General features: G+C 47.1%; 1 protein-coding gene across 2 annotated transcripts in view; it reads right to left on the bottom strand.

Annotated features, from left to right (window-relative positions):
• Positions 1-24,073, bottom strand: part of MSLN (mesothelin) — a 44,618-nt gene that overhangs the window by 4,891 nt on the left and 15,654 nt on the right. For both annotated transcript variants that reach the window (XM_074885856.1, XM_074885855.1), the window contains exons 4-28: positions 21,585-21,776; positions 20,667-21,000; positions 18,708-18,807; positions 18,292-18,377; positions 13,184-13,224; positions 12,568-12,589; positions 12,429-12,456; positions 11,544-11,628; positions 10,322-10,483; positions 9,680-9,882; positions 9,172-9,263; positions 8,345-8,475; positions 7,604-7,725; positions 7,007-7,178; positions 6,485-6,697; positions 6,220-6,390; positions 5,076-5,222; positions 4,873-4,922; positions 3,875-3,989; positions 3,485-3,570; positions 2,761-2,890; positions 2,440-2,630; positions 1,585-1,675; positions 995-1,106; positions 596-780 (exon numbers count right to left, since the gene is read on the bottom strand). In XM_074885856.1, coding sequence (XP_074741957.1) covers positions 596-780; positions 995-1,106; positions 1,585-1,675; positions 2,440-2,630; positions 2,761-2,890; positions 3,485-3,570; positions 3,875-3,989; positions 4,873-4,922; positions 5,076-5,222; positions 6,220-6,390; positions 6,485-6,697; positions 7,007-7,178; positions 7,604-7,725; positions 8,345-8,475; positions 9,172-9,263; positions 9,680-9,882; positions 10,322-10,483; positions 11,544-11,628; positions 12,429-12,456; positions 12,568-12,589; positions 13,184-13,224; positions 18,292-18,334 — 2,592 coding nt within the window. In that variant the 5' untranslated portion in view covers positions 18,335-18,377; positions 18,708-18,807; positions 20,667-21,000; positions 21,585-21,776. The remainder of the gene's footprint in view (positions 1-595; positions 781-994; positions 1,107-1,584; positions 1,676-2,439; positions 2,631-2,760; positions 2,891-3,484; positions 3,571-3,874; positions 3,990-4,872; positions 4,923-5,075; positions 5,223-6,219; positions 6,391-6,484; positions 6,698-7,006; positions 7,179-7,603; positions 7,726-8,344; positions 8,476-9,171; positions 9,264-9,679; positions 9,883-10,321; positions 10,484-11,543; positions 11,629-12,428; positions 12,457-12,567; positions 12,590-13,183; positions 13,225-18,291; positions 18,378-18,707; positions 18,808-20,666; positions 21,001-21,584; positions 21,777-24,073) is intronic.

The raw sequence follows: 24,073 nt of genomic DNA, 5'->3' as shown, positions 1-24,073 counted from the left end.
GTGAGGTGACTCAGTACGGGCCTGGGTGGGCAGCGTGCCTTGCAGTGGTGAAGCCTGACCAAATTCTGCGCTTCCCTAGCAGCGGCACAGCCAGCAGGTCAAGGGAAAGGATTATTCCTCTCAATTTGGCTGGCATTTGTGAGACCCCATCTGGGTATCACATCCAGTTTTGGGGTCTCCCTGGTACAGGAAAGACTTTGACAAAGACTAGCAAGTCTAGCAGAGGGCCACCCTGGTTGTGGGGGCAGAAGCACACAACATACAAATTGGGGCAGTGGGGCTGAGGGAGCTGGGTTTTTTAGTCTGAAGAAGAGAAGATTAGGTGAGGATTTTATTACTGTGTTCAACTATCTAATGGGAGATTATAGGGAGCATGGAGCCACACTCTTCTCAGAGGTGCACAGTGAAAGGATAAAGGCCAACAGGCAATGAAAATTCTGATTAGATATTAAGAAACATATTTTCACAGTAAAGGTGGTCAAACAGGGGAAGAGGAGCCCAGAGAGATGTTGGGAGTCTCAGTCCTTGGAGATACTTAAATTCAACTGGACAAGTCCCTGAGCAATCTTATTGACATTCTTCAGCCTGGCATTACCTCATCCAGATTCTCCTTCAGCACGGCTAATTGCTGAACACTGAAGGCATAGGTCAGTATCTGAGAGAGATGATTCTCTAGAGAGACATTCTTCAGGCAAGCACGTAACTGCTCAGGAGTGTAGGAAATAGGCATCAATTCATCATTAAGAACCATCTCTGTTATCTGCTTGTCAGGTGGGCAACCTGTTGAAGCAATTATCAAATGTGCTCAGTGTTAAATCCTTTTGTTTTTGGAGAGGGACAGGTATGCGACATGGTACCACCCTCCTCCTGGGTGACCTGCCACCAAGTGTTTCACAGTTCAACTCAGACACATTTAGGGAGACCCACAAGCACTGGGGGCAACCCTGAGAGCAGGGGGAACGCTGCCATTACGGATCAGAGAAAGCTTCCATACCATCAGCACGCTTATGCCTAGTAGGCAGGAGTTCTTCAACAATGGTGGCCAGCTGTTCCCTCGACAGAGGTGAATCGTGCGCAAAGTTTTTCAGCCAACGAGTTAAAGCATCCTGCAAGAAAAGTGTTTCATCAGGGGGATATTGCAATCTTGGGTGTACCATCAGCGTCACAAGTAGCCACACAGAGACAAGAAACTTCATCAATAAAGTACTACGGGCAGCAGACCTGCTGCTGTAAGCCTAGAGATCTTTCCTTGGTGACCCAAAGGCAAATTTCTGAATGCTTAAGCTCTATCATATCCCATGTCCCATAAATGATTTTACCACCTCACAAAGCATTGTATAGATGTACCACTGCTTCCCACCTCTGGTACTCTTCCAGCAGTTGCAGGAAGAGGATGACAGTGATCTACATTGGCAATTCCAGGCTGTTAGCTTGATCAACCCTCACTTCTCACAGACCGTCCATCCACACCCTTTGGCACCACACTTTTAAATGAAGACGCTACTGAAAATGTATCGGCTGAACAATCCCCATCACGCTTCTTCCAGACTCCCCAAACTCCCCACACCTCTGTGAATAACCCACCTTGGGGATCTTCTGCAAGATGCTGTGATCAAACACAGGAATCAATCCACTGAGCTCATTCAAGGTAAAAGCTGACCATGTTACAGGGGGCCTGCGTACAAAAATTAGCAGGGATCAGCTTTCAAGAAAGAACAACAGAAAAAAAAGCTTAAAACATGCCAGGGTTATGTCCTTGTAACATCTGAACTTAAGAAAACACAAGCATTAAACCCTAAAACTTCTCAATCACTTCCTGTTACACAAAACCTCATTTCACCACAGCAGGAGCAATTGTCAGTAACATGAATAAGGGCAGCTGGATGGGAAAACAGCATTTAACAAATACATTATTTTCTTAAGCATGAAACCCAAAGAGTATCTATTGCTTACTATCACCCAATTCAGTGCCAAGATCTCAGGGCATTTGACACAGGAAGGGAAAAATATTTTGCCTCCCTGGACAATGTCTCTGTTAGCTATAGTCAGAAATTTATCAAGCATCTGTCACTTTGACAGGTAAAACCAGAATGTTTTCTGAAAGTCAGTGGCTGACAAACAGCTAGAGCCCACCTGTGTTCATCAGGACAGTCTTAGAGAAGTTTGGTTCATGAAAAATAAACCAGAGGAAAGGCTTTTATAACTAGAGCAGGTGAGAGACAGAAGTGACAATGTATTTTTCAGTGGAATTCCAGTCAAACCTTTCAGCTGAAAGAAGTTCAAATAAAACAATCTAAAAGGCCCAATGTGAAATTCAAAAGCAACAAATTACTCAAGTTTTTGGTCAAGCTGGTTGGCTAGAGTTCACTCAGGTCTTAATAGAACAATGGTTTTGTTTAAGAGAACTGTTTTGCTGATGCTCAGAAGAAAAGTTCATACCCAAATGCAGTGTTACCACTGCTGATGACACTCCTAATTGCCTCTTCTTGATCAGGCAGGAAAGAGTCACACTGAGTTAATCGCTTCAGCAAATTCCCACCAGAATTTCTGATGTATTCTCCACCCAGGTCACAGACCAGACGTCCCAGAATCTCTGCATCTTCCTCATTCACTTCTGTGCCAGGAATTTTCTGAAATAATACAAGACAGAGGCATTAGAGAGAACTGGATGCCACTGCAGAAGCGCATTCTTGTTCCTGCTGACAGCTGACAACCCCAAGTCCTCCCCAGCCTTGTGCAGGGCTGTCCCTGACCACGTACCAAACATGCTAAAGCTTCCAGGAGCAGCTGTTTCCGCTGAGACGACTCTCTTTGCAGAACATCAAGATTTGCTTTCCCAAGATTAGCAAAGTACTGCCTACAGCTTCCTGTCGCTGCATAGTCTGAAGGACTAGAAAGACAAAAACTCCATGAATTCTAGTGAAAGGTATCAGTCGGTCAGGTTCAAGGCTGTTCACCATATACCGTGTCCAATATAACATCTTCCACATCCACAGACTAAACTCTGTGCAGCTGTTGGTCCCAAAGATCCTAGTCCACAATTTTTAAAAATTCGTTTTCACCTTAAGGAATCTATGGTGAGACTCAGCTTAAAATTGTTCAAGATTTGGATACAGAATCACAGTGGGTAGCTACCGGAACAAAGAAATCCACTCTACTGTCTGTTTTCTTTGATGTTGGTAGGGAAAAGCACATTCACAGAGGCCAGAAAGTACTAAAACCACATACTGGTTTCGTATCCAAACAGACATACTTAGAAAGAGCTTCATACTGTTTATATTAATATGATGGAAGGTTGAATCTGAAAGGACCTTAAAACCCTTTTGCAAGCTTTCTGCAATCTGATTTTTTTTTCCCCCTGTAAGGAGGCCTGAACAGGTTTGAAATATGTATCAAACATGAACCTGTCATTACCAGCTAGTTTATAAAGTAATTTTTCCCACTAAGTACTACGGCAACAAGACGAAAACCATAGCACAGTTACCTTAAAAACAGCAACAGGTCTTTAGGATAGCTATCTAAATCCTCGGGAATCCCATGCAGCGTCACCATCTTCACTAAGCAACTCAGCTGAAAGGACACCGCAGTTTACATCGAAGATAGAAGCCAGCATGAAAACGTAAGAAAAAATAAAACAAATATAAAGATTTTACTCTGCTCCGAAGTGAAGGGGAAAAAAAAAAAGACAGAAATCAGAGGGTTTGGTTCCTGACTTCTCTCTTTGGGGAAATTCAGAACTGTGGGATGGGGACCCAGGACCAGTTACATTTGTTCTAGTCCCTTAAGCTGAAAGTGTTTTTGTTCTTGCTGAACAATCCTTGTTGCTATCTTAACGACATCTTCAAACATGGCATTTCGAAATACAGGAACTGACCTGGTCTTCTCCTAGCTTGACATTCTTCCTCTTCATGACTTTGGCCAGCTCCTGAAATCTTTCTGCTTCCACCTTAGCCGCACATGTGAAGCCTTGGAGGACTGACTGGGAAAGCCTGAACGTTTACAGAAGGCAAATCAGAAAGGCAAGGACTTCAGGAGAAAATTCAGTGCTGATCTTCTACATATATAGTGACAAATACAACAAGCATAAACCTCCCCCGTTCTCAAAGCTTAATGCTCTCCAAACTCCATCCCCTCAGAGTTGCTAGTCGACCTACGTGGGAGACGAAGAAGCCACCACCAGTCAAATCAACATAATCTAGAGACTCGTAGTGGAAGTAGAAACACAGGGACAAACTCTCCACCCCGAGTAGTATCGCTGTATCCTGAATTACAAGATCAGCCTCCTTCCTGTGTTTTTCAGCACATGCCACATGTTGAAAGCAAAAGGGAGTTGTGCAAATCCTCATCACTGAATATAGTTCACACAGCCTAGGAGAGGTCAGGGAGAAGTCCTTAAAACTTTGATTGCTTTCTATATGGAAAAGCTTCTGCTGTGAAATCAGCAGGACAATGATGTTGACTCCATTGTTTTTTCCAGATATATATATATAACGGTTTTCATAATTTTTCATCTCAGATACAAGAGCTGACAGAAGATATCTATCAGCCCTTCAAAATTTAATCCCTGGAGTAGCACTGTGGAAGACTGACATATTCTCCGATTAGAAACGCCTTCCGCAGGGGCAGGCAGAAGCAAGATTCCAGGTGCAGTCTGAGCCAGCAGCATCGTTTTAGAAAGCAAGTGTGGCTTACGGGTATATTTTGCAGCTGACACCCTGGTAAATCTTGGTGCTACACTCCTGTGCTTGGGTTTGCAAGGTACTTCCCATCTGCTGCTATGGATTGAATATGGTGGGTCTGCTGTACATACCAAAGGGAACATGGAAACTGCAAGTAAAGGAAACATGGAAAATGGAAGAAGAAAAATGCTACCTGCTGAAGTCAGGCTCTGCCTTTATCACATCACTGAAAAACATGGCAGCCTGTGAAGCAAAGCCAGAGTGTCAATGCCTTACCAGGCTCCTCTGCAACATTCACCTGTATTTTCATACAGATTTGCAGAGCGGACTCATAGCTCTGTAGAGCCCAAGGCTGACACTGAGGGGTAAGAAGGACACAAACCACTACCATGTTACCTGTTCTCTGGTCCACGTTTTACTGTTGAGATCCTGAATATTGGGCTTCTCTTCCCCAAAAACAAGCAATGATTTTGGAATGTAACTGGCCAGAGCATCAGGGATATATTTAACCAGGTCACCAGGGTGGCCTACACTGGAGGAAATCTTTCAAAAAAAACCAAACAAAAATCTATCATTCAAACACTGTGGCTAAAATAAACAATTGCTAGAGAAGAAATGATGAGCTGAAAAGAAGCCAGGCAAATTCCCCTGCTGATCATCTGGGCATTTCTCAGAGACCTAACATTATGAAATATTTCCTGTTTCACATATTCATCAGAGTAGGAGAGCTGCGTAGAGCTAATACCTGGGGTCTGGGTGAACGGGAACAATTCTCTCTTATCAGTTTCCCACCTCCTGGCTTTATGCCCTAAAAATGTTTAACCAGCCAGAAAGGAGGGACAGGTCTTTCCTCTCTGCCAACCCAAACAATGTCTCAGCTTGCAGAACAATCCTGTGGCGAAAGAGATGTTATTTCCTCAGTGCTTCACACAGAGCCCTGGCTGCCCCACGGCCCCAGGACATGCTGTAGGCAGGGCATCTGATGCCAAACACAGGTCAGAGTCTTTCCTACCAAAGGGAGGATGAATAACAAACGCTACACATGTGCCTTGAAGGTTAAAGTCAGGGTGAGAAAAAAGGTAAAGAGGTGTCCAAATCCTACACAATCACATGGGTGGACAAAATAGTGTATTGCTGAAGGATCAGTCTACTCTAAAAGGGACTTTCTAAGCCACCTTTATTTCTCACACATTCTTACTCCAAACCATGACAATATCCTTTCTCTGGGAGCATCTTTTCAAGTCAGTGGGAAGTAGTTTCTAGGAGTACCCTGTAAAACAACTGTCTCTTCTGCCCTCATCCTCAGAAGGCTCGGCAGGACACACTGGCTGGCAGCCAGGGACACCTACACAGGCACAGTGACAGGGACATGAGATGCCTGTCCTGCTGCACACTGTGTTTAGCAATGACAAACACCCCCACGGGAATGCTGTCTGGGTGTGTGTGGGGGGTGTGCCTGGCCCCAGGTAACCAGTGTTCTTAGCTGTGAGTCACTGGAGCTTTGCTAATTTATGACGCCTGAAGAGAAAAACAACTTCACCTTTTCCACAAATGTCATCTTCAGAGCAGAGGGCAGGGTCACTATTCGCTGGACAAACTCAGGCAACTTAATGGCTTCCAAGATCACTTCTGGAGACAGACTTCGAAGCGTGCTGCTGTTGAGACCAGCCACCAAGCTCCCTAGCTTTGCCAGGCTCTGTCCATCCAGCATCTGAAAGGAAACGCACGCAGGTTTGCGTATGTGCAGGGTCAAACATCACTTGCTGGCAGACAGCTATACCATTCGTGGACCTTATCCTCCATACCTGATAGCCAGAGCTGAGCAGTTTGTTGATAATAGCACTGGACTGCTCAGGGCTCCAGTCACGAACTTCCCCCAGGGCAGGAATTGATGCTTCAAGGTCTTTATCACCGATGCTGTTAATGTCAGATACGGACAGCCCAACTGCAGCCTGGCCCAATGCACGCAGGATTGCAGGAGGGAAATGCTCAAACTTTCTCACTAAAGAGGTTGCAACCTGAAAAGGTCCCACACGGACAGAAAAGAAAGTCAAAGGAGCAATGAGGTGAGCCTATCGGATCCTACCAGCCTTTGGATGTCTTAAATCAGTGGACTTTCTGCCTCAAACTTGTGTGATGAAGCCTGTTGATGGGCTGCCTCCACCCACTGAGAATTTACAGATGATGAAACACCAGCCAGACGCCACAATAAAAAAAAGCATGAGGACCTACAGGAGTTTACACAAGAGGAGACATGAATCCTCAACCCTCACAAATTTTGTTTAGGTGAATGAAGAACTGACTCACAGGGCTGGACAGGAGATTACCTGCAGTTCCTCTGTTGTCAGGGAGGAGGGAGCTCTCTCTCTAGTTATTCCTCTGTGTGTCGAGTTCAACGGGCAGTTCTTGCTGATCCTCTGGGCCAAGCTCAAAGCGTCATCTCTGCTCAGGTTGCTCACTGCTGAGGGGCTCAGGTAGCAAACAAATCTGTCTGGGAGACTGCAGGTGGGAGACAAGGAGGAGAGGTTGCTGCTATGACAGACAGTGGCTCTGTCGGATCTTTCCTCTTTTTCCAAAGGATGCTCTTTTCCAGTGCATGTTTCCCCCGATTCATTTTAGCTCTGATGCTCCTGTTTACAGAGAGCACTGCTGCGCCATGCAAAACCACAAAAGCACGTAAGATGCGCTGTTGGTCATTAGCTGGTGGCTGGCACTGCACGACAGTCATTTCCCCAGACTTGGAACTCGGGGTCTGGCCCTCCCCATGACCAAGCACGGCGCAATTATTTGAGGAACAGAAAAATGCTTTAAAGGTTTCATAGAAGCAACCATCAGAATCACCACTCGGCAAACTGTTGCTAAGTTTTGCTAACGGTACCACGCTAAACCGTAAATCGGGTAGGAAGTCAGGTCAGGTCCCGTACCTCGATAAGGGGAAACCAGGCCCAGAGGTCAGTAGCCAGGTATAGTACACAGCTGTCTCCCGGAGCAAGGTGAGGTTGCTGATCATTTCCATATTGACTGGATCTCTGGCAAATTTTTGAAGCTGAGGGTGTTGACATGAGAAAAAAAAAGAATAAATAATTTAGATGGATACTTTAATCCTGACAGTCACTTGGGACAGTTTGAACAAACCTCACTTCATGAAATAAGGGGTTTTTTCACCTGGCTTTAAAGTTGTGAGGAAATTTATTTTTTAATTAATACACTGGGACCTTGTTTTATTTATCTTTGCACTCTGAAGGCATGGAAGCCTCTCTGTGACAGCTGTAAGGCACAAAGGTGGGAGAGCTGCTAAAGAACATGGCCCTGCCCCTACAACACCACTCACACATGCAGGCCTAGAACAGTCATTCACTAAACCAGGCCCAGACATTGGTCCAGTCTTGAGATAAAGTTTGGGTTTGCTCTCTTACTGACTCCACTTTGCCTTCTGCAGAACTACCTATGTGAAACCAACTTCTGTGCAAGCGCATCTTATCTCAAGAAATCATGATGTGAGAAGAAATAAGAACTGAAGTGATTGTTCACCATAAATAAACAAGAGAAATGTTCCTGCTAGCAGCATCTCCATGAACTTTGGTCAGGGCAGGAAGACAACCTCCCAGGCACAGATTATTTTGCACACTGAAGGTTCTTCGTCACCATGATGAGCCTGGACTTACCGTTGGTTCATCACCAAAAAGCTGCAGGTCTCCAACAGTAGCATGCTCCAAAAACGATCCAAGATAATTTTCAAACCAAGCAGTGGAATTCAGACCTGGAACAGCTGCACTGTAGCATTTCTGCTTTGATCCTGCAAAACAGGTAGACACCACAAAACTACAGACTTGCACTCTATCAGGAAATCAGCTGGAGATTGGAGATTTCCGAATGAGGAACAGCTTTCAGTCTACGAGAGAACTCAGTCAGCAGAGAGCTCCTTAAGTGCCTCTGATCACACATGATGCTCAAATCCACGTGGTCGTGCATTCAGATTACAAATGCACATGGACAGGACAGAGGCCTCCTTCTTTCACAGCCCTCCAAATATTTCAGCACCAGTCTCTTTCTTCCTCCCTTCAAATCTGCCAAAAACTTTTTGCAGGACGTTACATTTTTGCACGTGGGCTACTGCCTGGAGACAGGGGAGTGTCTTACCTGGGTCCCCTTTCTGAGCTGAATTCTTTAGAGCTCTCAGAAACAAACTCTGCACTGTTCTTTCTCAACAAAAAATGCCATTGGCACAGGATGTAAATCAGCATAGGACTGACTGTGATGATTTATAAAAATCCTGGATTGATAAAGCCCTCAGGCAGGGAAATGATTTCTGATACCACTTATCACTGTCATACTCCCAGCCTATTTCCACTGAAGAGATAATATAAATTCAGAAAAAAAAAAAAAAAAATCTGTGAAGCCTCAGCCTTGTAATGGATCACAGCTAATGTTGTAGCATACATCAGTGGCTTAAAGCATTCTGTTGTTTCTTAAAGAAAATCAAGTCATTTACCATCCTGGATGAGATAGTATTTGATCCCGGCGTAAAGATTCCTCTGTTCTCCCACTGGAAGGTCAGAATATATGCCATTCAGAGCAGCGACTCTAAAGGTGGATAAGAAAGGCAGACATCTCAAACACAGATGAAGTCAAACCTGGTAGGGTTGGATTCTCACAGAAACAGCTCTTTTTTTTTGATATTATCAATCACAACCCTTTTCAAAGCTACCAATGTGATTTCCCTTCACAGCAGCCCCCATGATCATCCCGGGGCTGCACTGCCCACCCTGCGATACTGCTTTGTTAACACAGCGCTACCAGGGTCATCCCCCACGCGCTGACTGACGCAGAGATCAGTTCCAGGGGCTGCAGGGGTGTTACAAAGCCTTGGGGAGAGCTGCTTAGAAACCGCGCCGGGGCCTCCAGCGCTTGCGGGGTTTAGCCCCTTGCTGTGGGAGGCTGTAGTCCCTTTCCTATCGCAGCAACGCGGGGCTGAAACAATGGTTGTGTTCAGCACTTACATCATCTGAAATGTCTCACACAACACGTTTTTGGCACGGAGGCAAGCAAAGACCTTGGGCTCGACCAGGAATGGCTGAAGCCCCTCATGGACCCACTGAGACAGAACGGGTGGGCTGCCAATGTCAGGTACTTGCAGCATCTTCTCCCACAGGCCATTAATGAAGATCATGGTCCACTCAAGAGAAAGAGGCACATGAGAAAACTGAAGGCAAGAAACAAGAAGAAATACATTAATTCAAGTGAATGTGGCCTTCTAAACAAACATTAACATAAATCCATGTGAATCTGAACATTATGAACAGAATCACCCCTAGCAATAATCCCCTCTCTGGACAGCAACTCTTCCACCATAGCAATATTTATGCAATTCAAGCACAGTCAGCCTGTAAGTCACATTGGAACCCCATGTCTGTGTTGCCACTGCAATTAGCAACACACACGAGCTCATGGTTGCTATTCCTGTCTTCCCAGCTATTTCTAACAGCACAGAACTCTGCTATGTTGGTGGAGATCTGCTGATTGAAATGGTGCCCTTTTTAAAATAAGGTAATGTTAAGGTAAAAAACAAGGTAATGTTTATTAAAGCTTTCCACTGACATGAACGTTACAGGTGAACAAACAGCTGGATATGTGATACCCACCCGCTGGCTGAACATAGTCAGAGCAGCTACAAGCTTCTTGGCATCATATTTGGAAAAGAACAGAATGGAGTATTCTGGATCCACAGCACTGGCAGGTTTAGGGGTAAGACAAGAATATAAGGATATGAGGAAATCATCCTGAAGGTCCTGGAGCCAAGCACTCTGAAAAAAGGGAAATCCATATAGAGACAATAAAAGGTGTGTCATAGAGATGCTGCAGTATGCAATCTCCCTCAGGTCAGCCTCACTAGCTCACCTACATGTGAGTATTCAGCACGGGAAGGTGATGAAACATGTTGACAGAAGAGTCAGAAGAAAGTCCAACTTACACTGACTTAAAGCAAGTCTAAACTTACCCAGTTCCAAATGCTGAATCTTTCTGTTACCTGATCTGTGCTCCCCACAAGCAAACGGTGGCTTTAAAAAACTTTATTCAAAATGGTTTTCCACCAAAGAAAAAAAAAAAAAAAAGGCCATTTGATCAAAGTAGAAACTTCCATAGGGAACTTTCTCATTCCAGAACATTTTTCAGCAAAAAAAAGCCAAACAAAAAACCCACAAACAAATACTTGAAGAAATGACATATTTTTGTTACAAACATTTATGGGAAAATATAAATCATTGTCAATTCAATTGCAATTATTGGCAGCACAGCAACTTAGAGATAATGATAAAAGCAGGAAAGGAAGTAAACCTGAAATATTCCAGATGACATTTTCCACAGTGCAACCACTTTTTATTGTGTTTTTACTACTTTTTATTTGGTTTACCCCGATGGACCAGGGTTACTTCATGCAGAGATTTGTTTCAGTGCTATAATGCCAGTTTCTAAGAGCCGATTTGTTTTGGAAATCTCCTTTATCCCACCTTCTCACTTGAGAGGTTTGGAAAAGGCAGCATCCTCCACGTGCACAGACAGCCCCAGAACGGCCTCCACGGTGGCGCAGCCGCTCCTGAGCTTCGTGAGACAGAGCACGTGTTCCCTGGGAAGGTGACACTGCCACAGCTCGGTGCTCTGGATGGTCCCCGTGTCCCTGTGTGTTTGACCCCATCCCTTCTCTCAGTCGTGTGAGGGAAATCTCGCCAAGCCAGCCCCTATGCCTGCACCAGGCTCTGGCCCCTCGGTTCACAGCTGATGGTGGAGCTGCTTTTAAGATGGGAACAGCACTATTGTCAAGGAAAACAAAACACTAGCTCATGGAAAGAAGGGGACTGCCGTTACCTGTGCGCAGGCGTATTGACCAAAAGTGAGGCTGCAGGGGGAAGCCTGGCCACGGGCTATCTTGAGAAGCATCTCCTGGCTGACACTGGTGGGAAAAAAAGCAAAGACATCACCTCCAGTGCCGCCAGCTGCCCCAGCCCTGCCACAGCTGGGGGAAGAACCGGCTGGGAGCTCACACTCTGTCAGCAACAAGTCTCCAAACGCAGGAATGGAGCCCAGCTGCCCAAGCGCAAGTCCAGGTAGTCAGAGAGAGGTTTGAATGCCCCTGACCACGCACTTTTTGTTCATGGAAGTTCTGTTCACCTGCAGCAGGGAGAGCTGTTAGCTACTCTAGTGTAAAGGGTCTAGCCCACCCACTAAGGAGCAGGAGCAACGCCAGGCAGCCATAACAATGAGGCACAGCCCACATAGCAAATACAGAAGAATAAACAAACAACACAGATAATGAGAATTATTTGCTAGCACCATTTGGGAGCAAGGAGACTTGTAAATTGTTGACCCTTTCATAGAAATCAAGTTCAATGAAGGCTTGAACTGGACCTGTTTGAGTCTCAGGCCCTCACCACTAGCCAAGCTAAGCTCAGCACCAATGCCAAGGTTCTTGGAGCAGTAAATCCCCCCGGCGTCAGGCTGGCTGACACACCAGGGACTTGCCCTGCCTTTCTTTGTCCTGCACACAGAGCCCCAGGAAGGCATTTTCCCTTCACTGTTTCAATAAGCACAACTAGAGCCCTCCCTGCCCACAGGCAACCCTGGGACTCTGTGGGGAGAAAGATGCTACACCTCCTCTCAGAGGCTTCTTGCTACCTGAAGTGACATCCCCAACAATCCAGTATCACTCCCAAGGAAAATGCTGCCAAGATAATTTGCTGATGGTTCACATACCTTTTCACTGAAGCACACACGGCAGATTCTGCTTCCCCAAAAAAGAAAGAGGGACAAAGATATAGGAACTGCAATAGGAATATGTATACAGAACCATGTCTGAATCTTCTTTATGGAAATTACTTGGTAAGACACTCACCATTGACAGGGGAGCTGGAGCACTGCGCCAGGAGAAAGAGAGAAAAAAGATGATCTTATCACACAGGTACATGGTAGCACAACATTACTGGTGATCATTCCATACAGATAAGCACATTAGCTGCAACCATTTGTATTTGGATCTGGCCTGAAAACACACAAGTGCCCACATCCAGAGTTCCCATCTTGCCATGCTAGGGAGCTGTCACCCACAAAATTCACATTAGTACTGGCTCTGTACTTCAAACAGCTGGAAAGTCCAGGGTTGTGCGAGTCCTCCCGTCACTCAGGCATGAGGCCCAGTGGGATGGACTGTCCTGATGATCTGAGCGGGGCCGGTGGGTGTCACCACCACTGAACTGTCTGGTGATGTTCTTGCACTGAAGCCCTGTAAAGATGTGGAAAAGCCACCCCCGCTCCCCTTGTTGCTTGGAAGACAAAGGGGAAGGGCATTTCCCACCCACCTCCGTGCTCAGCGCACTGGATCTGGCTTGTAGCAACTGATTCCCACCAGTGCACTGCTATCAGGAAGGGGCCCACGCTAACCACCAACCCACACACGCTTTGCAAGTAAAGACATGGATGACACATATTTTAAACACGGGAGTTTGCCTTACCAGGTATGTCCCAGCAGAAGTTGCAGCAGCTCCCTGCCAACCTGGAAGACAACGTACCGTGATTTTAGCAGCAAATCCAGGACAAAGCTCATTCCCACAGTCTAGCCCCTGTCTGGCTTAACAGATCCTGAACACCACCCATCTCACTACGTTATTTTTTCCTCATTCTTGACACAGTATTTCACAGAATCACATCTGTCACACCTTTCTGCTGGTTTCTCTTTGACTCTGTGACAGCTGCCTGGGTGAGCAGACACGAGGTACTCCTCTATCTACTCAGGTCAGTCTGGCAGGGGACAGAAATGCGGTGTCTTAGATGACATAAGGGATGGCATGCACCTCTGACCTCAAAGAGCAAAAGGCAGGGAGAGGGGCAGAAACAACTCTGGGGATGGCTCTTCTCTCCAGGACTTCCTTGCCCAGTATCCCTCGTGCACCATGGCCAGCCCATGGTTAACAATCAGCCTGGGAGACTGAGCTCCCCATGCTTATACCTCCATGTTGGTTTTAGGTTTGCAGCTTCTACTTGTTTCTTACAGTGTCCCCATCAACATGTCCATTGTAGCCAAGCCTGTGTTGTATTTCATTCATTTTTCCTGCAACGTCCTCAACTGGATTAAAATCCTGCCTGAGAGTTTGGCAGGGATTTACTGGAAGAAGCCAACCTGTCACTGCTGGCTCCTGGCAGGTCTGTATAAGTCCTCCACTTGTCTGTTCCTTGTTTCCCAACTTTTACATTGTTGCCGATGGCAACTTAAATCTTCCCTGCCAATGCCATGAAGCTAGAAAGGTGGTGAAATGCAAGCTTAGGAAACCAGTAACAACACACAGAGACTCAAATCTTCCTGGTATTAGTATTATTTACTTCAGATTAGGAGCCTGCCAAGCTCAGCATCTCTTGTGTATGGAAAAAAGGGGAAGGTAGAGACTTCCCACTAGTTTCTGACAGGACAGAACAAGTCAATGCAAGAAACGCTACATGAAGTGAGAGTCAGGGAGAGGGAGAAGGCAATGGTTAGAGGGTTCTGAGGTTAGGCTGGCAGGCTGACTGTCACAACTTACCAGCACTGAATCACTGCACAGTTGGTTTTGTTTCTCTAACGGCACACTTGGGACTCGTGGTCAGCACTGTCACTGTCCCCATCTCCTGGGGCAGCTGTGCCAGATCTCAGCCCAGGTGAGGCAGCAGGGCCCTGCAGAGCTGTCTGCCACAGCCTCCCCTGCCCGTGTGTGCCCACCATCACACCACACGACATGCCCAGTTTGCACCATTCTCCTCCCACCCCTTTAGCTACATCCTCTGACCCATCTCAGTGGGTGGCAGACCACAACAAGCCCAGCTGCCCTGCAGCCCCGAGCACCCCCGCTTCTCTGCAAGCGTTGGTCATCTGTTCAAGGAGTAACTCAGCACTGAGGGTTCGGCAGTTATCTCTCAGCAGGGAGAATGCCATCAATTTCAGTGACTTTGGATCAGGCACTGCAGCTGACAGGAGGCTGAAGTGGCTACAGAGATCACCCCCACCCATGTCTCATCTCCTAGACCCATGGACCAGCTAGCCCAGGGCTGGCTGAGTAGTGCCCAGCATGCACATGGAGGTGTGGCAGAGCTCAGGTTCAGCACGATTGCTCCATGGCTCTAAAGCATCAGTGACTCCCAGCCCTCATACCCCTCCTGGGGGAAGCACGGTCAGGATTGGTGTTAGCTACAAATATTTGGTCAGAAGTGACTCACAAGGGGAAATATGGAGGAGCTGAGCCCCAAAACCAAAACCCAGAAGCAACCTCCTATGGTTCCTCCACACCATATGGCTATGGGACTGTGCTAAACCGGCCCAGGGCAGTGTCAGTCAAACTCATGGTGATATTTGGGCACAGAAATCAACAGGATGAGAGACCCTTATCACTGAACTGTGATGGGGAAGAAGAGAAGGAGAAAGGCAGAAGCTTTCCTGGGTATGGACGTGTTCACCAGCCCAACGACCTGCATTAGGAAGGGGATTGTAGAATAGCTTGCAGAGATGGACAAGAGGAGTCCCTAATTAGTAAACAGCTTTTTTGATTACTAACTGTTATACGTTTTAAAACATTTAATTAATAGAGAATTGTCACTAAGTAACAGGCAAAGAAAACACACCCATAGCTGGGCAAATGCAGCCTTAACACACATTAACTTTACTCCTAGAGAATGTCCTGAATGAGTTACCAAAATAGTAACCAGGAGTTCAGTGCCAGAGGCTGGCCCTGAGGCCATGCTCCCCTGCTTGCAGACAAAGCCCGGCTGTTTCCACCGTGAGAATCGCTTCCTGCTCACCTCAGGACTGGACCTTGGAAACAGAGCCAAGCCCTTTGGCCCCACTCTTGGAAAGCTCTCACGCATATCGACTCATTGACTCAAAGAGCAGTGTTCAGAAACACCCCCGTGCAAGAAGGAAGAAGAGGAAGGGTGGTTTCTCGGTCTGCAAGATCAAAGAGGACCCCAGCGTACTACCACACAAATCCTTATTGTATGGCCACAAATCCTTCACCTCACAACATCACAACAAAGGCTACAGACTTGGCTCATGTCATGAACCACCTCAGATGTGTGTGCATCACTCTGGGAGCAATATCTTTCTAAACATTGGTTTCACTCCCACACCTTGGTAGTGCACAGGCACGCCAGGCTGCAGTGAAACCTTCCATGAGGGAAGAGACTGTCTCCTTCACCCATGTATGCTGTGCTGTTCCCAGTTCAACTGCTCTCCACAGTCCCTCCTCCTCCATGAGGGCACTTCTGTGCCACCAGGTTGCTGAGCACTGCCTGGACTCCCACTGCTTCTTTACAATAAGGCCATTCACACTGACAGCGTGGCAACGCTACGCTTAGATCTCCTGTCCTTCCCTTTCAGAAACCTGTGTAGAGACTTTCAGAAACTTGTGTTTTCTTTCTTCTCTCTAATCCATCCCCAAAAGGGCAGCACACTCAAGTTCTTGGATGCAAATTCTCTACAAGCTCAGCACATTTCTCATACTCTGCCTTTCCTCTGTCTCCAGTTTTCTAGGGCATTTAGGGTAGATGGATGGGGACAAGCATGGCCCAAAGAAATGGAACGATTTCCTACGGCTGCACGCTGAGCCAGCGGCGAGCATGAGAACACACCACCAAAATGACTGACCTGCCAGACTTAAAAGCAATTGCATTAAGAGTCATTAACTTTTACAAGCAGCCTGTGTATTTGTGCTGGACAGAGACACCCCTCCTTGTACAGGGTGTTAACAGAGAATTGGAAAAATCACATTTTCATCAGGGTGTCCCTAATACATTGGTCAGTTTTGAACAGGATCAACAGCTTAATTAGAGAAATAAAGACAAGAAAAAAGTTATCTGTGTATTTGTTTTCCTTCCTAGTACTGATAACTAAGCCAACTGCAGAGAAAATGATGGTCCCTGTATGTAGCTGTCCCCAGTTGGTGGCTCATTAGCTTGTTCATAATGTTACAAGTTCACGTTTTATTGTCATCAGCGTGTCCATATCTGGACTTATGCAAAGCCTCTGACACTGTCCCACATGACATCCTTGTCTCTAAATTGAAGAGATGTGAATTTGATGGATGAACCACTTGGCAGATAAGGAATTGGCTGGATGGTCACACTCAAAGAGCTGCGGTCAGCGGCTCGATGTCCCAGTGGAGAGCAGTGACAAGTGGCGTCCCCAGGGCGCAGGGTTGGGACTGGCGCTGTTTAACATCATTGTTGGTGACATGGACAGTGGGAACGAGGCACCCTCAGCAAGTTCACCAACGACACCGAGCTGTGTGGTGTGTGGACACGCTGGAGGGAAGGGATGTGCCATCCAGAGGGACCTGGACAGGCTGGAGAGGTGGGACCATGCGAACCTCATGGAGTTCAACAAGGCCAAGGGCAAGGTCCTGCCCATGGGTCAGGGCAATCCCAAGCACAAATCCAGGCTGAGCGAGGAGTGGATGGAGAGCAGCCCCAAGGAGAAGGACTTGGGGGTGTTGGCGCTCAACACAACCCAACAAAGTGCATTTGCAACCCAGAAAGCCAAGCATGTCCTGGGCTGCATCCAGAGCAGTGTGGGCAGCAGGGTGAGGGGGGGGACTCTCCCCCTCTGCTCCGCTCTCGTGAGACCCCCCTGCAGTGCTGGGTCCAGCTCTGGGGGCACCAACATCAGAAGGACACGGACCTGCTTGAGCGGGGCCAGAGGAGGCCGTGAAGATGCTCTGGGGGCTGGAGCAGCTCCCCTGTGAGGACAGGCTGAGAGAGGTGGGGGGGTTCAGCTGGAGAAGAGAAGGCTCCAGGGAGACCTTAAAGCAGCCTCCCAGGACTTAAAGGGGCTACAGGAAAGCGGGGAGGGACTAGTCATCAGGGAATGTAGGGATAGGATGAGGGGTAACGGTTTTAAACTGACAGAGGGGAGATTTAGATCAGATCTAAGGAAGAAATTCTTCCCTGTGAGGGTGGTGAGGCCCTGGCACAGGTTGCCCAGAGAAGCTGTGGCTGCCCCCTCCCTGGAAGGGTTCAAGGCCAGGTTGGACGGGGCTTTGGGCAACCTGGGCTAGTGGAAGGTGTCCCTGCCTGTGGGGGGGGGGGGGGGGGTGGGACTGGATGAGCTTTAAGGTCCCTTCTAACCCGAACTGTTCTATGATTCACTGAAAACATGATCTCAAGTCTGATGAGGAAGGAAGAATAAAGCGCTGACACAAGAAACAAAGATCCTGCTCTGGAATCCCTTACTACCAAAAAAACAGAGGGAGGCAAAATATACTATTACAGAGGTAATCAGATTCAGCTACAATTATTTAGTGCTTTTCCAGAGACATCTGGATAGTCCAACAGAATGAGCAGTGAGCAGACAGCTCTACAATGACAGGAGAATGAATTCCAATTTTGTTTTTCTACCCTGTTTATTACAAAAACTATTATATTTTGGTTCACAGATACAATAATAAACAAGCATAAGTAAAGGCTGGGGATTTAGAGCAACTACCAAAGTAATGTTGAACGGTCTTTCAGCACAATTTTCCCTTTTGAGGATTATCTCAACTACAGCTGCTGGTATGGAAAATCCTCCCGGGACACGCATCATTCTCATGGTAATACTCACCAAGCAAAAGGAGGAAGCCCAGCCCTGGGAGTAAAGGTGGCATTTCTGCAAAGGTCTTCAGAGCACCCACACATGCAAGGAATCACCTTATTTCAGCCAAGAAAAATTAAACACGAATAATACTTAATTGCAAAGCCAAACTCAGAGTGGGCAAGTTAAAAGGGACTGTCTGGCAAGTGAATGTACACATGCTACACACTTAACAAAACCTATCTGAAACCAGACCCAACGCACACAGAAAACTACTGAGGGTCTGCTGTGTCTGGGAAAGCGCAGAGTTGTTGCCTGCAGAGAGTTCAGGGTTAGTTAAGCTAGATTTAGTGCTGTCAATGCCTCAAAGTCAGGCTCCCCTGTGGCAGAAGAGGGTAGGAGGTTGCACAATCCCACTCGAGGAGGGGGCTAGCTGTGGCACTTACCTCTGAGCCGCTAGTCACCGGGCACTCTGCATGCAGGATCGTAGAGGGCTGCTTTTCACTGAGCAAACCAGGGTGTGTCTCTGGCTTCTCAAAACTGCATCTGAAATTACAGGATGGATTTGGAGCACTGGACACACCTATAAGTTCTTGAGAATACAAAGTTTAGCAGTACAAATAAACGTGTGTTATTTGTTAATGCTTGTCATTCCTAGGATACAGTAGGAAACACTGAGCCTGAAGCAAGGCTGCCTGGAGTGAGCAGGATGAGAGCAGTGAAGAGGTGCCTTCCCTCCCTGTTCTGCACGCGATGTGTTTGGCATTTACAGGAGGCAATAAAGCTGTGCTCCCGGGACAGAGCTGCTCTAGGACCACCTTCCTCCAGTTACTAAAGAAATGTTTGTCATCAGGAAATGTTGCTTCAGTGGAGCTTGAAGTGTTTGGCCCTTTTCTTGAAATTTTTGCTTCCCCCAGTCATCTCCAGCTGGAAAACCCCAAAGAGGAATATATGGCAGCTCCTCCGCTGGCCTGCCAGGCCACTTTCAGATCACAGGTTATGTCAAACTGGGAACTCTGCTCCAGGCTCAGTGAGGTCAATCAACTGAAACACAGAGATCTCCACTAAGGGTAGAGGAATCAGGGTAGCTGAAATCAAAAAATGCAGCCCTGCAGCAGGCTAAGCCTAGGACTGGTGCAGGCAAATCCCATAGCAAGGGCATGTATCTTATTTCCTTGATGAATCTGTCCTTGCTGAGGTGCTCAGGGCACACTTGCCTCATACCAAGGTGTCCAGCATCTGCACCCAAGTGCCATATGGGCTCTTGTATCAGCACTCACTGTAGCAGCTCATTAGCACTCACAGCACCACAGCAATGAGACCACTGAGCAGGAAAGTCATTATCCAATGGCTCCAGAATTGTAATCCCAGAGATCTCTGTCTCCCTATCACCAGAAGTGGCCTTTCTCTCAACAAACCTTCATTTATCTCCTCGCTGCAAAAATCCTAGGATGTAACTTTATGGGCTTTCCAATTCCTGCACACAGCTCTATTTTAAAAACCAAACAACACCCTTATTAGAGAGACCATATGTAGTTTTAAGGGGTGTTTACAGAATCACAGAATCATCTCTGTTGGAAAAGACCTTGAAGATCATCTAGTCCAACCATTAACCTAACACTGACCATTTTCAACGCTTATGCAGTAACTGCACACTGCAGGAGCTGAGGAATGGCTTTGTCCTGCTCCTTCAGCTGAATCACACGTGGTGGTGTTCCCCATGATCTCCCCAGACCTGTGCATCAGCCGTCAGGATGATCTCCTGATTTTGACTGAATTTGGGTTCTCCTCAAGCTAACTGTCAGCCTGCGAGCACTCCAGCAAGAAAAACTTGGCAAGCATAATCTGCAAGAATAAAAATGAGCCCTGCTGCAGATTCTAGCAAAGGATGGATACTAAATTATATTCCACGCATTTCAGACTTTTCTTCACTGACCCTTGGATCTGATCCCCCAAATCACTAAATTGCCCACAGTAACTCTCTCAATTTGTCTGGACACAGCAGAGTAATTTTGCATCCTCAGATTTGAAAAATCTTTGTTTGGTCACTTTATTAATGCTTTTCAAGACAAGTTGTGTCCCAGGCTTAGGCTTGTCCCATCATGCCCACCTATAACTCACGTGTTTGTGGCAACACCAAGAAAAGCCGGTGTTGACTCACAACATCACCATGTACCCAAACCCCAGCTCCCTCCACATTCCCAGTCTTCTTACCAAGCTTAACATATTTATCAGCTATTTTGGAACTAGTGCAACACTGATTCATAAATGTAGTCTGTCTGACTCAGAAGTGCATCACATGCCCAACGTGAAAGTGAATCTCATCAACACCCATCCTAAGCCACCCAAATCACAGAAACTTGAAATGCATCATTTTGGAAATAGTCAGATTCACAGACTCCTACTTCAAAGCAAGGAGCTTCTTCTCCAGGAGATCCAAATGAAGTGTTCTTGAGATGGAGGGGGATCTTTCAATCAGGTTTCAAATACCAAAGCTTTCAGTGTCTTGCACCTTTTGGAAATTCGACATTGCAAGGAGGCTGACCGTGACAGAGGGTCACATGGGTGTGTGCTTCTGGGGAGCCCTGGACATGCTGCTGGACAAACTGTGGGTCCATGTCAGAGTCAACAAAGCAGCAAAGACCGTGGGGCACAGCAGGGCTCTGCCGTCTGCAACCAGAGCTATGGCTCTTCCCCAGGGCATCGGGAAGGGAGGTCAAACGGAAGAACAGGAGAGATCTGAAAAGCAGAAAAAACAACACTGAGCCTCGGCCACGGATGAGGAAACCAGGGGAGGGGGCAAGCAGAGTGTCAAGCTTTTCTGCTCGTGTCAGCCAGGAAGTCATGCATACCTAAAGAGTGTGCAGAGCACCCTGATACGGGGAGAGAAACCAGAGTTCACAAAGGCAAGGAGGGCCTTTCATCTCTAAACAAACCAATATTTTTCTTAGGTCTGTCCACAGGGTGGCTGAGCAGAAGCATCCAGCACCTGCCATGTGTGTTCATCCTTTAGCAGCTGTGAGCCACGAGCACAGATCCAGGAGTGCCAGGTGTGGTATGAACAGGAAAGTCTTTGATTCAAAGACATACAGTTGAGGAGATGAAGATAGACAAAGGGGCTCAAAGGTGGGAAGACAGGCAGTGATTCCAACACAGCAATAGGTGAGCTGCTATCACATTTTTTGCACACTTCATAGCAAAGCAAAATTCTTATAATTACATAGAATAAGTCTGGAGCTGATCCGTGGTATTGCACCTGCTTGAGTAAGCCTAAGTGAGAGTTACAGCTCCCTAAAACAGGCCTCTGGCTAGAGGATTATTACCTTTTGGATGCGATGCCACATACAGCTTCACCACTTTGTAGCACTGAAAGCTGGGAACAGCAGCTCGGCCTGTTGCAGGTTTTCCTGCACTCTCCAGATGCCAGCCTGGCCCAGCCCAGCAACGCAGCCACGTTACCACAGGAGGCTCAGCGCTGCACATCAGTGCAGTTCTCAGTGCAGGGCAAGGTCACCCTGATGGATGGTGAGAGAGGAGAATGTCAGTCTTGTACAAAGTGACACGACTCTGGAAAAACAGGTTTTATGCCTGTAATTCAGCAATAACCTTCATGTTAAACAGAAGGACTGTGGTCTAGGAGCTTTTTTCCTATTATCTGAATATCCTTAGCAGCACGCAGGGATCCAGGTGACAACTGTGACTAAGCAAGAATGAGATATTTGCAGCCCATGCCTGGGCAGACAAGTCTTTCAGGGGACAGAGCCTAGCACGCCCTCAGCTACCACCTCCCCAGAAGCAGAGCCCTCCCTGTCATTACTCTCATCTGCACCATGTTCCCTTCCTAAGCACTGCTCTCCCCACCCTTGATGAACTTTTCTAATTTTGCAGCACCAGGCTTCTTGGCTGCAGGCAAACGGGAACACAGGGCAGGTAACAGGAACGTTGGTAAAACTCGCTCAGTGGGAGACAACTAGAGATCTTCTCTTATCCAAGAGATGCAGAGCTGGGGGGAGTCTCTGGGACTGCCCAGTCCTCCCCTTGCACCATGGTGCAATTGTATGTACCCAGGCTGCCCTTGCACAGGCCTGTGAGGGGGATTTTAGAGTTCACCTGTAATGAAAACCACTTCTAGCTCAACACAGTTAAGCAGGAGACCTCTCTCTGCATCCCTTCCCTCTCGCAGTCCTCCTAAACTGAAAGAAATCCGATGCCTTCATGTCACCTCCCCCTCATCTCAAACACATGAATTTCCTGGTGAGAGCAAGCGGGGAGCGAAGCCCAGTTCCGCATCCCGATCTGTAACGCACACACGGGAGGCTGGGGCAGGGGGAGAGGCACTGACATCTGGAGTGGGACAGGTCTGTGATGCGGTTTGTACCACGGGAAGATGAGTCAGTGCCTTCTCACCCGACCTGACTGTGCGTGTGTAGCATCGAGCATGGCTCAAGTGTTCTTCAGTAACACTGAATAGTACAATTGATGGCTGAGGTGTTCCTGCCATGTTAAGCCAGGTGTGGCAACAGACAATAAATCCTTCCCAATCCCTTCTCCACCACACACACCACACGCCCTGCTCAGCCCAAAGTCACTGCACTTCCCCGTGGCTTTTTCATCCAGAACAAAAGGGGCTTTGTGCTTTCTCAGAAAAGCCAGGTATCCCATTGGCTCCAGAGAGCACCCTTACAGGAGGGGGCTCAGGCTTTTACTAATGCCAGACCACTGCCAAGCTCCTCTGTAACCTTGCAAGGGCCATCACGATTCACCGGGTCCAGGCAGCCCCACCAGTGCACTCCTTTTCATTAACCCTAAACACAGCACGTGACCCAGAATCAGACAGAGAGGTTTAAGAACAGGAACAACAGAGCAAAAATAAGAAAGCTTGCTGAAGAGAAACCAAAAGAGGCGGTTAAAAGACTTAAAACACTACAGGTAGTGTGAAATTATATAAAGGTGTGCTGAAAGCTGAAAACAAACACATACCACCTAGTAAAGAAAACCAAACTGTCAGAACAGAAAGGCAAAGGAGGCTACTGGGAGTAAGAAAGTATCTTTTAAAAACTTGAAGTAATTTTTCTGTTTCTTCATTAGTTGCCTCTTGAAGAAGGAATCTGTCAGGGCCCTGCTGGGACAACACAACCCAGGTATAAAAAGGGGATCTGGAAATGTACAGCTCTAAAAGGGAAACAAAAGTCATTCTTTGTATCCATGACCATCACGCCAGATCCCTTCACTATGTGAGTGCATCTAAGAATGAATCTCACATGTGGAGGCTGACGGAAGAGGTTACAGAACAAAATGGCACCAAAATGCCCAGACCAGGCAGAGTACATCTAAGAGTCCAGGAGGAGCACAACACAACACAGCTGCGGTGTGAAACCCTTGGTGTGAATCACCTGTTGGACCACAGGTCAGAAGGTGACAGACACAACAGCAGCTTTTAGGAGGATCATCAAAGCAGATTGCAGAGAAAACCAGAAGGAAAGGGTGAGACATGAAGGTCAAGGCTCAGCCTAGAGCCATCCTCTTCCCTTTGGTGGGGCAAGAAACAGACAGGCTTGCTGCTAGAGCCACGTGAGCTGCGTCAGCCCCCTGCAAAGGGCTGTGTCTAGAGCTGATGGGAGATCAAGACACAAGTGATGCAAAGCCTGTGGTCTAAAGTATAAACAGCTCCAAGCCCACAAAAATGGTGTTACGGTACAGTCATCACTTGCACTTAGCTCTTCCTTTAATCCTCCCTGTACAGACAGGATGAGGGGTAATGGCCTTAAACTGAAAAAGGGTAGATTTAGATTAGGTGTAAGGAAGAAATTCT

This window comes from Strix uralensis, chromosome 16 (assembly GCF_047716275.1).
Source record: "Strix uralensis isolate ZFMK-TIS-50842 chromosome 16, bStrUra1, whole genome shotgun sequence".
NCBI classification, from domain to species: Eukaryota; Metazoa; Chordata; class Aves; order Strigiformes; family Strigidae; genus Strix; species Strix uralensis.
Note: the sequence above shows the minus strand (reverse complement) of the source record. Positions and strands in the feature narration are given on the sequence as shown.